A 14,086-nucleotide genomic window follows, 5' to 3' on the forward strand; every position below is an offset into this window, starting at 1 on the left:
TCAGTCCTTCCCAACTATTCTGGCCTACTCTGATTATTGATTCTTTAAATCAACGGTTGACCAATGATGGCCCATAGGCCAAATCTTGCCCATAGCTTATTTTCATATATTCCATGTAAACCTAAGAATGATTTTTCCATTTTTTAAGTGTTGTAAAATTAAAAAGGAAAAAAATAAAAATGTTCAACAGAAACTACATGACTCACAAAGTCCCAAATATTTGCTCTCAAGACCTTTATAGAAAATGCCAATTCCTATCCTAGATCCTTATGACTTGGACTTGACTTTGTAGTTACCAAGAAACAATTTCCCATTTACCCAAATATATATTCATTCTGTACCTATTTCATTCCACTACACACATTTAACATTTCAAGAACAAGAAGAATTGAATGAGAAATCAAATAAACATTTAGAGAGAAGATTCTCATTCACAAGCCTGAGAAATTCACTATCATCTAAACCCCTCCAACCATGTTCTCATTATCTACTTTGACTTGCCCCTTCACTTTCTCTGGGCCCCACTGGGATAGGCTTAACCAGGATATATACATTTACCTAGCTCAGTGTCAAGTGCTTCAGGACTCCTTGTGGTTTTAAGTTTGGGATGTGGAGGGTGAGTTTGGTGAGGTACTTTGGGAGCTAAAGGAAGAAAACCTCAGGTTAACAGAGTGTTCTTAGTTCCAGAAGCTGTGGATAGGATTATATGTCTTCTAATTTCTTGAGTTTCAGAAAATTTTTCCTTTCAGCTTAATATATTTGCCCCCATTTCGATAATTGCCTCTTTATATCATTTACATTACTCTGAAAAACATAAGTCACACAGAAACATGAGTTTATATATCAAGGATATTCTCACAAGTATCTCTAAATGATAAAAGTTCCAAAACTTTACTGAGTTACGTGGTGGTGGGAAAGATGGAGGGTGAATTTCAACTAATGATGGTACTAATAATTTAAATTGATTATCATTGAGCTCATTTCTATTTCACCCCTTACTGAAAGAAGACCACACCATTACCTAAAATGACAAAACAAAAACACAAAATGATGCACATAATAAAATTGTAGGAATTTAGATCTGCACAAGAATCATGCCACACTGTAACAGCTGTGGCATGGAGAGCTTAGACCAAGGATAGACATTCTCACCCCAACCCTCCTATGTTTGAAACTCACAAACAAATAATGTGATTAACAGGTTACATGGATTAAGATGCCGTACTTTCACATGCATTAAATTGCAGATGCATATACTAGACTAAGTTCATACTTGGCTCCTTTAAAAACAGATGAGTTGCTTTAACTCTCCTCAGTATATTAAGAAGTAACAGAATGACAAAGAAGTAACTGAATGATAACTGAACAGACAATAGAGGATGACATGAAAGTCTCATGAAGCAGAAGAAGCTGTGGTTATGATGGTGATGAAGTGGGTTTCAAATGAGCAGGAAAAGCAGGTGCTGATGGATGTAATGTGTCCTTACCTAGTGTTGTCCCTGGAGCCTCGGTTCTAAGAAAAACTGGTTCAGAGACTGTGGTAGGAACTGATAAAAATCAATAAAAGAAACCAAAGAGATTTTTGTGAATGCATGAAATGTCAGAAAATTCATCTTAACAGTAAAATGCTTCTAAGCCTTCTAAGGGAGAAAGGGCAGGGAAAAGATGGATTACACACATCTGTAATACCAAGAGGCAGGAAGTATGAGGGGCTGAAGAGTAAAGGGTCATTTTAGGGTCTATTCACCACACATACCAGACATAGCCAAAATGAAGCTGATACTACACCAGCCAAGAGACTAAGTCTTTAGTGAAAAGAGTGGCATTTGATACAGTAAGGTGAGAAAGAACCCCTGTTTTTTATATTATATTAAACTAGGTATCCTCAGTTTTAAGAGCAGAAAAAGCATGATCCTGTGCAGAAGGATCACTGAAGCCCCGTAGGTCAAATTTAAAGTCTTAAGTACACCTCTCAGCCTCCCTTAAATTTATCCTATGGGCCCACTCAACAGGAGAGCACCTAGAAATCATTCTGTATCTGGGAGGCCAGCTTCAGATATTCTCTGCTTGTCAGCCTTTGTTCCCTTACCCACTCACTCACCCAAACTCTGTACTAGTTTCTTTCTAATATCCTGATCCTTGTCCTGCTCCAGATATTAACCTATTACATAGCATTTCTACCATCTGAGAAGTTATACATATAGACACACAGCCACCACCACCACCACCCCCCACCCCACCCCCGGCCACATACTTGCGTAAACATGGCTGCCTCATGTTATTTTCTCTATGTTTATGCAGGAATGGCTTTTGTTTACAACTATAATACATACTAGGGGATAAAACATACTTCCCACTTCTTATGTATCTCATAGCTGCTAATATGGTTATGGGTGTTATGAGGGGATTAATAAAAGAAGTCCACTTGAATTGATTGTGTTCGTTCAATACTGAGCAAGCTTTATCCTAAGACATGAATGGAATCAAATAGCATGAAAAGTAAATAAAACAGTCATTGCTGGAGAAGATTCCTACACAGGAAGAATGAGATACTCAGGTATCTCAAGTTCTGCTCACTAACCAGCAGCTTTTACTCTTAAGAGATATATAGAACATGTGCCAACTATGTGCATAGAATTTAGGATCCCAACTGGGGTAGACTGCTAGGATTCCTTAAACCAGAAATCACATATTTACCCAGTTTGGTCTGAGGTACTTCTGGATGGGGTGTGGTTTTAGTTTTGGGGCGTGGACGACGAGGTCTCTTTGTTGTTGTAGCTGAAGGAAGAAAATTTAGGATTAATATAGTGTTGATAGCTCATAAACTCGGATTAAGATGATATACTAAGCTTTCTAAAATTTGTCAGAGTTTCTTTGAGTGGAGAAAACTGTTACTTTGGTTTGATGTTTTCTCCTTTAGTATTTTAATAGGTTTCCTTTTTTAATTGAGTTCTCCCAAGATTAAAAATTACAATATAATTATGTTTAAGAAAAGATTAAGAACTATCACTTCTTTGAAAGTGTCCCTAATCCAAAACTGGTTACAAATTGCTCCTAAAATATGATGGGGTGAGAGTTCAAACCACACTACAGTATTCACTTCTAATTATAATTTAAAATAACTAGGCTAGGGCAAATATTCCACTTGGTCATTTACTAGAATAAGCATACAAAACTTGCTGAAACATCTACAAAGTGAAAAAAAGTTAGACAGAACTTACAATACAGAAAAAACATGCCTGAAAAAAATCATGGCATAGTCGATAACTTATTGGGGGTCTAAATAAGGGATATACAGATAATCATATTTAGGCCTTAGCTCTAACAAACAGTATTGTTTAAGCGGAGACTCAGATTGACATGATACAATTTGAAGCTGGGATATGGGGCAGACAGTGGTGCTGAATTCAGTCCATACACATTTCTGTTAGAAAGAAAGCATTTTAGGGCCACCTGCATGGCTCATTGGTTTAAGCAGCCAAATCTTTGTTTCAGCTCAGGTCATGATCTCATGGTTCTTGAGTTTGAGCCTTGCATCTGGCAGCTGACAGTACAGAGCCTGCTTGGGATACTCTCTCTATGTGTGTGCTCTCTTTCTTCCTCTCTCTCAAAATAAGTAAAAAAAAAATAAAATCTTTAATAAACACTTTTTAGGGGCGCCTGGGTGGCGCAGTCGGTTAAGCGTCCGACTTCAGCCAGGTCACGATCTCACGGTCCGTGAGTTCGAGCCCCGCGTCGGGCTCTGGGCTGATGGCTCGGAGCCTGGAGCCTGTTTCCGATTCTGTGTCTCCCTCTCTCTCTGTCCCTCCCCCGTTCATGCTCTGTCTCTCTCTGTCCCAAAAATAAAATAAACGTTGAAAAAAATAAAATAAAATAAAATAAAATAAAATAAAATAAACACTTTTTAAAAAGCCTTTTATATTGTAAAATGAATACTGTAATAGGATGATGACAAAGTATGACATCATTGTCTATATAGCACCACAGATGAGTTTAACAATGAATAAGAGAAAGCACTTGCTAAAGGACATAAAATATCACTACCTATAGATGTCCCAGGAGTAATGGGTTCAGAGTCTCTAGCAAGCAATGATCAAAAGTAATTTAAAAAGAAACGTTAAAAGAAAAGTCATTGAACTTTCTTCAAAATGAACTTCACCAGTGTGGTATTGGTTCTACAGCAAAAAAGCAACATTTTTAAAGTTCTGAGGTGAAGGTACAAAGATATTTGTTCTTATGAAATGGTTTTATCTTCAGTATCTCCACAGAGCTCTAAGTTTTGCTTGTTTTTAATATTATCTGATAACATCAACAATAAAAACCCTACTTAGAAAAATCTTTAGGCTTTTGTCAAGGAATTTTATGGTAAAAAATTATGAGAAAACAATGTGAAAGTATAATTTATTAGAAAAAAATCCCTAGGTCATTATAGATGCAATAGTTGATATATTTAAGCAGATACTATAATGAATAGCCAAAATAGAGGATGCTTTTTGTTGAGTGTCTGCTTTGGAAGAAGACCAAGACGTCTGTCCAAACAAAGATAAATAAAAGAACAAGATACAGAGGGTCATTCAGTCTGCAAAACTTGTCAGTGCATTTCTCTGCTACCAGGACAGAAAAGGCCTGACCCCAGGAGGATAGGAGAGTATGTGGTAGCCAATTGGCTTAAATCCAATCACTGAAGTCAGGCATTTAAGGTCCTTTTCATGGACCCATCTAAAAGTAGCATCACTGACCAAAATTTCTGAGAATCAGCTAAGTGAACATTGTCTTTCTCCTTTCTCCCATTCAGGTTGCCCTCCTAATTCCTATCTTCTGCTGTCACCCACATATATGGTACCTTCCAGCCTCTGTTTATGCTATTCCTGCCTATCCCAGCAACAGGTCTACAAACTGTATAAATTTTGAGGTCCACATTACACTTACCAGCTCGCAGATCTTTTATTTCTCTAAGAATTAACTATGTGCCTAACAGTTGGTAAAGCCCAGTAGATATATTGCTTCTGCCCATATTCCTTTACATCTATTAATGAACAGTTTCTACATAAGAAACTTCCTTCCTCAGCCAAGTGAAGTCATTTGTTACTTCTGAACTATTTTTCACAGAGGCTAATGGAACACTTAATAAAATGTGTGACTAAGTGAACTAAATATGCTAGTTACTTAACTAGGTAAGTTTTTGATAAACCAGAATCAAAGAGAAAAATATAATTTTTCAGAGGAAGCAAATAAAATACAAAGGTACCAAGAAGATACCAAGCAGCACAAGGAAGGCATAATTATTAACTAGAGCTCTTGTGACTTTGGCCTTCACAATGAAGGGTCACCAGAGCTATTAGGTGGCAAGTTAAACTGTCATGCACGTATCATATCCAAGGGGTTCCACAGGTACCAGGAACCACATATTTACCTAGTTTAGTCTGAGATACCGCTGGGCTCTGTGTGGTTTTATGTTTGGGACGTGGACGACGTGTTCTTGTCCGTTGTGTTGTTTTTGGAGCTGGAGGAAGGAAACTGGTTAATGTTGTCTTATGACTCCAGAAACTCAAGAAAGGATGATACACAGCTCTATATTTTGTAAAATTTGGCTAAATTTCCTAAGTCTTAATAAATTTGTCTCTTTTGTTTTGGACTTTTGTCATCTGTATGCAAAAAAAAAAATTGTGGGGGGGGGGGGAGTTGTCCACTGACAGTTCTCTGAGAAGGATTATATAACATTATTCTAATAATCTGAAAAAGCTTATTATTATTGGCGTCAGATTTTCAATAAGGATCCTGATGCCAGGGAAACCAGAAACATAGCATGTCCATATCGGAGATGGACCCAGGCTCACCTGCTTTTGTGAGATCATATTTAGAAATTATTTGGCTTAGACATACATCCCATTAAACATTAGAATAAACAAATTTAACTTCTTAAAATCATTGGTAAACCATAAAAATGCCCTGCCTATCTTAAAACAACTTTCGGTTGATGTCCATAGAATTAATATTGATGTTTATGGAGCAGCCACTCCTAATTGTATTTGAAATTTAGCTTTACCACAGAACACGGGGCAGAATCACAGGTTCTGTAAAGCACTAATAAAGCTAAATAATATGGAAGACAGATGCTGTGTACCAGCTGCATACAGGCTTAACCAAGTGACTAACCACATAACTTATATTAAACATCTTCAATATTCAAAATGAAGAATATAGTTGAGTGATAAGAGAGGGCGATGAGAAAATCTTAGAAAAAGAACACCACTTGACGAAAATAGTAATGAAATAGACTGGACAACAAATGGAAAATGCACTTGGTTAAGGACATAAAAAGTCATTACCCAATGTTGTCCTGGGAGCTTCAGTTCTCAGAGTTACAGGTTCAAGGTCTGTGGCAGGAACTGGCCAAAAGCAATACAATAAACAATGAAGATTTAAGAAATACAGAAAAGGAAAGAAAATTATCTTCAAAATGTATTTTCTTTACCCTGTAATGTTTTGAAAGCATTTCTGAACGCTGTTAAAATGGTATTTGGCTGTACTCTGGCATTCATACAACTCACAAAAGACATACCTCTTGTATTCTGCATCCCTATGAGGCCAATGGAAAGCTTTTTCCTGTATTTAATTATTTGACTCCAACTATATTGGAAACTTGGCTCCAAAAACATGTCAGTTGGCTACTATGTATTTTAAATTACTCTGAAAAACTGCAAAAGCTTCTGTTAGTATTTCGAAGGCTTTCACTACAACTGTTATTTGTTTTGAAGAATTGTGGTAGTGAGGAGAATTTCTAAAAATATTCTCAATTTGTTTGTTTATTAGAGATGTGTGACAGTTATGCAAAACATAAACTTGTGCCTTTTATCCATATGAAATGGGGTACTCTTTCTCTATTTCTCCTTTTTTATTCACTTATTTTAAATGAATAATTAGGAGATGAGTATTCAAACAAGCAATAGAAATGATTAAGAAAAAAAATCTCAAGAGTAATAATTTGACTTTTTGGCTCTATAAACAGGATTCCTATAATTCTGTAACATTCTAAAATGATCGAATTATGCATACATGTGAAATTGTGATTTATAACTCCTTGGATTTAAATTACCATCTCTATTTGTCATTAAGTCCAGAAGACTAAATGTAATATAAACATCTTATCATGAACACGCTGTAAGCACTTATATAGAGATTCCCTTTTGCTAAGACATCACTGCAGAGTTGCTGGAAGCCACATCTGACGAACTCTTCTGAATTAATGGAAACCTGTGCCTACAGAAGAGATGGAGAAGGCAAGGACAACAGGATGAAGCAATATTCAAAACGGGTTGCCTTCAAACAAAAAAGGGAATCGGTATTTTGCTTGGAAATCAGCACAAGATGAATTTGTCAACAGGTGTATGAATTCGTCATGATGACAAGATGAATCTGTCAACAAATGTTCAGGTGTATTTGGATAGTATGGAATCAAAGAGGAAAGGACTTTTGCAAGAAAGAGACAATTATGTATCGCCTCAAGCCCCAACCACATTGTTAACTGCTCCTCTCCCATGACCATAAATTATACACACATGAAAGCAGAACTCTCAAAGATTTCCTGGTTTGCAGGATGGATCGTCTCTCAGCCCCAGTGACCCTTGACAGCATCAAGTGCTGCCAGCAATCTGAATGTCTTTGAAGGTGATCAAAGGAAGAATGACATACAGGGATTATAAACTGAGCAGAAGTAAGAATGCCTTATGATGTTGAAAGTTGCCCGTTACAAACAATCAACAGTTTGTGGAAATGAATGAAAAAGATGATGAATTACAATTGTTTATGTAAGAGAATACAGCCACTGACATGAGAGGGAGAGGCCCAGAGAAACACTGACCAAGAAGGAAAACATCATTACCTATGGTTGTGGAGGGAGCTTCAGTCTCAAATGTAGCAGGATCAAAGACTATCATGAAAAACAAACAGATATAATAAAAGTAAAGAAATCTAAAGTTTTAGGTGCTCCCTGATGCTTAATTCATAGGATACAGAACCTGGTTTATTCTAAGTTGATATAAATTGCTTTCTTCATAACTTTATTATGAGATACTCTCTTACTAAATTAGAATTTTACACTAATTGGAAACTTAGGAGAAAATCTCAATTGCAAAACAGTTGAGTTTTTAGTACTGTTATATAAAAATCTTCTTATTTGGTAGGAAATCACTTAGTTAATAGTTACTGTTTAAAATGCCATCAAGGTATTTTAGACGAAGCCAATCCTTGACTACATGCCTTTAAAACAAGAACACATTGTCAGCCTTCCTGGTCCTATCTAGTGGTGAATGCTAAAATCACTTCCAACTATGTTCCAGATACAGAAAAACCAGGCTTCTATTCATCACATACCCAAATTCATAAAACAAAGCCTAAAAATGTTAAGAAAATGGAATCTGTCAGACAATCAGATGTAAAACTAACTTCTTACACATTGATTGTTCATTTAACTGGTATGGTTACTTTGAAAAGATAATGAGCCAAATCATAATATTGGGTTTTTATGCTTTATATGGTATAACGAATTGTAAATATTTTCAACAACATTCCCCAGAATGAACTTCTTAAACTAAAGCACTAGAAATTATGTTTACCGGGTTTAGTTGGTGGCATATCTGGTTGTGCTGTGGTTTGGGGTTTAGGAAGTAATTGCTTTGGTGGTTTTGAATCTGAAGAGAAAAAGGTGCTATAATTAGTGTCATAGCAGGGCTTTGAATGTCAAGATTAATGTTACTTACACACCATTTTCCTAGTTTTAGATCAAGGCAGTGAAAGTAGTGATTACCAGGCTGGATTTGAGGTGCATCTGGTCTATGTGTGGTTTTAGGTCTTTTGGATGGTTTTGATGCTAAAGAAAAAGGTATTAAAAATTAGCATAATGATCATGGCTGTAACTATCATAATTAAAGACACATACACTTGAGCAAAAACACTATATAAATTCACTGAATATACAATAAAATTAATGCCTGGGGTGTATGAAGGATGGGAAATATGTCCATTTGTACCGATTTTTCCAAAAGGAAAAATCTTTAGGAAATGTTCAAAATGTGCCTTTGAGCAAAGTAATGAGAACTACAGTAAGACTTTTTTGTATATAATTTCAGAGATCACAAGTATAATAGTTGTATTTCTTAATTGTAAGGTTTTTTAAAGCATAAAAGTAGTAGTGTAGAAATTTGAATCTTGTTTAGTAGGAGACCTGGAAAATAATCCATACACACTTTAAATTATACAGAAGTTTACATGGCTACAGAGTTCTGGAATTTTCCAAAGTAAAGCACAGTTTTTGCGAATGCTGAGAAATTATATTGAACTAACAACAGTCAAACAGCATTAGTACCAAAAACAATAAAACAAGTTTGGGACTTCTAATGTTCTTAAGTTGCAAAGACCACACTAATCTTATATTGGACCCTAGACCAAAAATAGTGTTTATGCTTCTAATTATCAAAATATACTCGCAAAAATTCTGCAAGAAACAGAAAGCTGAAGAAGCCATTATTTCATGCAGCTTTTTAAGAGGGCAAAAGTCTTACAAGTGGAATGAGTAAAGCAATGAAATGACAATTGTGGCACCAGAACAAAATCTTGCCATTTGCCAAGCCCAGGATGAGCAGGGAAGTCCCTGTCTGAGAAGTGGAAGGTTTTCTCAACAGAAGGACATAGAGAGACAAAGAGTTTGTGGAGAAGCAGGAAGTTGTGTCCAAGGCCACAGACCTTCCTTAAAGAAGCACACAGGTAGGATTCTTCTAGAAGAAGTCTCCTATCTTCAGGCTCTTCAGACCCAGAGAGAAAACATGAGGAAAAGCATGGAATGAAACTGTGATGGTGCAGTGGCCCTGCAGTCATGCCTGGTGGAGAATACGAAGAGCCAAAGTGACATTCCGTGAAAGCAACTGGAGGAGAGGAGAATTACCGACTGTGGGCACCAAGAGCTCCGGTTGTACCGTAGCAGGTTCCAGAGCTATGGAAGCAAAAAGCAAGAATACTAATTATATCAAGAAGCAGCATCTCGAGGAAGGAAACATTAATCCCCACTCTTAAACTCCTCATCCCTAAGAAAGGGAATGTGATTTTCCCTTTCACTCTTCCCATTTACCCCTCTTCCCCTTCCTTTCCCACACCTCATCTGCCATAAATATGCATCCTACGACAAACTTTTAGGGTGCCCTACTTTAATAATCCATTTAGTGGGCCAGCTGACTGTGTGTGTACCTAATAGTTACAAATAAAAAATAAAAATATACGGTAAGTATAGAATGTACAGATGCTTAAATATGAAAGTCAGCTATACTGGTTCTTAAAGTCCAGCTATTTAGGTAATAGGTAGCTACTTTATCAGAAGCTACTATATATTCCATTTTCTATGTTAACTGGAACCCTCAGCATCACATTTACCAGGTTTGGACTTGGGCACATCTGGACTAGGTGTGGTTTTAGGGCGGGGGCGACGACCTGGTCGTTTGGTCTTTGGTGAAGCTGAAGAAAGACAATTAGCTAGTTAATATAGGAGCAGTAGCTCAAAAAACTGACAATCAATACTACATCTATCTTAGAAGCACATTTAAGTCCTTTGGTTTATTATGAGTAGATATTCTTCTGTTTTGCAACTTTCTATCATCATGTACCCAGTTAACTGAGGTCATGAATAATATTTTTTTGATTAAATTTTCCCTATTCCATTTTGAGATGGAAAACTCAAAAGTCTGTACAGCTTAGAGAAGACAGTCTCCTAAAAATTTTGAAGGTGTATGTTTAACAGAAACATGAGAAATGTACCTTTAAGGAGCCACTAGGGATACAAATTAAAATTTATTTGGCCTAAGATTCAAAAGAAGTTTTTCATTTAGCATTACAAGTTCACAAGTTAACAGTATGTATAAAAAGTCTTTGAATTCAGAGATTGTTTCAGGAAAGGTAACTTCTTAAAAATGAAATATAGTTTATAACACCATAGAATTTAAATTTTTTTCTCTGCAAGTAAGAACAAAGAACACAAACAGGTATCCATGGATTAATCCATTAATGTGAGCCTGTTAATAAAAATACCAGCAGTCAGGAAAAGAGGAAATAAAGGTCACTCACTCAAATAACTGTATTACCTAATGTTGTTGAAGGTTTGGTTTCCGGAGTTTCAGGTCCTAAGAGTACATGAAAATCATCAGGAAGGAATCAAAATCAAAGGAAAAACTATAAACTCTAATTAAATATGAAAAATTATAATTTCTAAAGTTGAGCAATTATATGTAAATGGTGAAACTTTTATCCATATAAGACATTCCTTTTTTATTTAATAGATTCCTGTGTTTTTAGACAAAATGAACGAAAATGTAGTCCGTTAAGTTTGGAGAGAAAAATGGAAAAAACAAAAGAGGGCATGATTCTCATTTGGAAGGTAAGAATGCAATAAAGTAACCAACAGTTTGTGTTATAGAGGAAAATATGGGTCATTGGCTAAGATAGCACCAGCAGAACACAATTTTTGCTCTCTTTGAAGAAAAAGAAGCTATAAACATTGGGTGAGTTTTTCTATTTCTCTTAATGAATTGCCGAGGACACATCAGGATAGTTAGATCGGGAAAGATCATACTGCTTTTCAAGAAAATCTGCAAATGTTCGAATTTTGAAAGTAAGAAAAACACCTCTATAAGTAAAAACACAAAAATATCTACAAGTAGAGGGAAACCAATGTCTTCCACTGGAAACAGCCAGGTTAAAACAAGCTCAGGAAATGTTACTCAAATATAAGGAGAGACAACACAGAATGTGTCAAATCAAAACCAGTCTGGCTTTCATGGCTGTTACAGAGGCTTGGCTTAGTTAGGCACAAAGAGTGTATTTTCTGAAAAAAATGGCTGAAATAAAAATCTGAAGGAAAATTAAGAATTTTTTTAAAAACCCAAGCTAATGACAAAGTTCAACATAAAAGGTGCTAAAGAAAGAGAGGTGGGGTATTTTTTGTTTTGTTTTGTTTTCCACTCAGTAAAGGAAACTTCATTACCTATTGTTGACTGTGATGGTGGTAGAGTCTGAGGTTCTGGGGCTGCAATAAAATAGGTAATATCAAAGGCCATGCTGAATATAACCATTTAAAATAGTAAATAAATGTCTTTTACTGTAAAAGTTGTTCTCTCGCTGGTGAACAGTCTGGTTCTATGGTTTATTACAGTAAAGCTCAATCACCCCACATCCTTTCCATGAACCACAAAAAAAGAAATGAGAATTCTGATGTTCGTCGTTGATTTTTTAACTATTTTCCCCACCACCCAATATTCTGAAGATTGCTCCTAGTACCTGGGGACATACTGCTTTAAGGGGAGGTCAGGGTAGCCTCTCTGAGGTTTTTCAGAGTGTCTTGTCATCTGCCATTTTGTTTTCATACAGGATAGTCAGTTTCATCCAAGGGAGTGGGAAGAGGAAAAAGACCCATGGACCTATAACCAGGTCTGAGCTCTGTTAGTTTTGGATTTCTCAGGTTTGCTGGATCTGATACTCTTTTTAAAAAAATAGGAATTGAATGTATGGTCTAAAAAGGGCCACAAGTATTCATATGATGTTCCTTTTATTTGGTAGCACCTATTGCTGGTGAACAAATTGGTTTACATATGAAATTTAGTCTATTTTGTTTAGCAAATCAAAGAAGTCAAAAAGTAATCTTGGATTTTATCAGATACTGAACCAATTAAATAAAAATATTATTTAAGTATTCTGAAAGATAACAAACCTTCCAATGTGTTTCAAGTTGGCAGTATGTAAATGATACTTCATGCCGAATACAGTTTGGTTACAATATCTGGACTTATAAAAATACGATACGATAGATTTCTTATTCTACAGAACAAAAAGTATTCTTTCCTTTCAGGAAGAAAATTAAAAAAGGAACCCAATTTTTGAAGCAGAAGAAAAAGTGAAGATTCTTTGCCTTTTTTTCTTATAATTTTTTTTTGTTTTAATCTTTGTTTATTTTTGAGAGTCGGGGGTGGGGAGGTGGAACAGAAAGAGAGGGAGACACAGAATCTGAAGAAGGTTCCAGGCTTTGAGTTGTCAGCACAGAACCCAACATGGGGCTTGAACCTGTGAACCACAAGATCATGACCTGAGCCAAAGTTGGATGCTAAATCGACTGAGCCATTCAGAGGCCCCTCTTTCCTTTTTTACAGAAATAAATTAATTAATATGACACCCACCAACTAGCTTAAGAGGACATAAATAACTTTGTTACTTGTATTTCTTATGCTACATTTACCAGGAGTTCTCTGTGATGTTTCTGGACTAGAGGCTGTGAAAAGTTTTGGGGAAATAAGTAGAGACTCGTTAGTATACAAAAAAAGAAAATGTAACAACAAATATCACAGGTAGAGAATTTTCATTTATTCTGAAAGCAATGAATAGCACAAGGTATTACTGAAAGGCGGCATCATTCATTAGCATGACTGTGGCCAAATTTTTTTTTTGATTTCTCAAGAACTTGTCCAGAAATAGATTACAACAGATAAATGGCAAAGCCAAAGTGATGAGATTGAAGTACACATAGTAAGGCAAAAATTGTGTGTGTGTGTGTGTGTTTGTGTGTGTTGTGTATGTGTATGTAAGAGAGAAAAAGGATAGAGGGAGACTGGATGTCTCAGATTCTACAGGAGAAAGGATAATAGTAAATGTCAATACATTAAATATAGTAACTATCCAAACAAATCCATGTCTGAAAATAGCAAACAAAAACTCTTCTGAAATTTTGAGGCTGTGATTCGTGTTTTAATTTCTACACAGTTGCCTTCTAAAACTTAGAAAAAGATTTGCTACTTGTAGCATTTTTAGAATTTACAAAGATTAAAGAATGTGGTCTTACAAATTTTATAAAGAAAAACCTGTATTTTTTTAGTTCCTGACTGAAACTGAGACCAAATAGGTATGGAGCCCCATCAATTAAGCTTCCAATTCACCTGCACACAGAAATATTAAAGTCAGGGTTTATCAGAAGCAAATGTATCTTCTTGGGGAGTCTGGGTGGATCAGTTGGTTAAGTGTCTGACTTCAGCTCAGGTCATGATCTCCTGGTTTGTGA

The 14,086-nt window shown here is 36.0% G+C and overlaps 1 protein-coding gene across 1 annotated transcript in view; it reads right to left on the minus strand.

Moving 5' to 3' along the window:
• ABI3BP (ABI family member 3 binding protein) overlaps window positions 1-14,086 on the minus strand; it is a 273,089-nt gene that overhangs the window by 95,115 nt on the left and 163,888 nt on the right. The window contains exons 21-32 of the mRNA XM_049628087.1: window positions 12,026-12,067; window positions 11,127-11,165; window positions 10,423-10,503; window positions 9,941-9,988; window positions 8,807-8,869; window positions 8,616-8,690; window positions 7,883-7,930; window positions 6,330-6,389; window positions 5,414-5,503; window positions 2,698-2,778; window positions 1,488-1,547; window positions 559-642 (exon numbers count right to left, since the gene is read on the minus strand). Of these exons, the coding sequence (XP_049484044.1) occupies window positions 559-642; window positions 1,488-1,547; window positions 2,698-2,778; window positions 5,414-5,503; window positions 6,330-6,389; window positions 7,883-7,930; window positions 8,616-8,690; window positions 8,807-8,869; window positions 9,941-9,988; window positions 10,423-10,503; window positions 11,127-11,165; window positions 12,026-12,067 (771 nt within the window). The remainder of the gene's footprint in view (window positions 1-558; window positions 643-1,487; window positions 1,548-2,697; window positions 2,779-5,413; window positions 5,504-6,329; window positions 6,390-7,882; window positions 7,931-8,615; window positions 8,691-8,806; window positions 8,870-9,940; window positions 9,989-10,422; window positions 10,504-11,126; window positions 11,166-12,025; window positions 12,068-14,086) is intronic.

The sequence above is a fragment of the Panthera uncia genome, chromosome C2, assembly GCF_023721935.1.
Source record: "Panthera uncia isolate 11264 chromosome C2, Puncia_PCG_1.0, whole genome shotgun sequence".
NCBI classification, from domain to species: domain Eukaryota; kingdom Metazoa; phylum Chordata; class Mammalia; order Carnivora; family Felidae; genus Panthera; species Panthera uncia.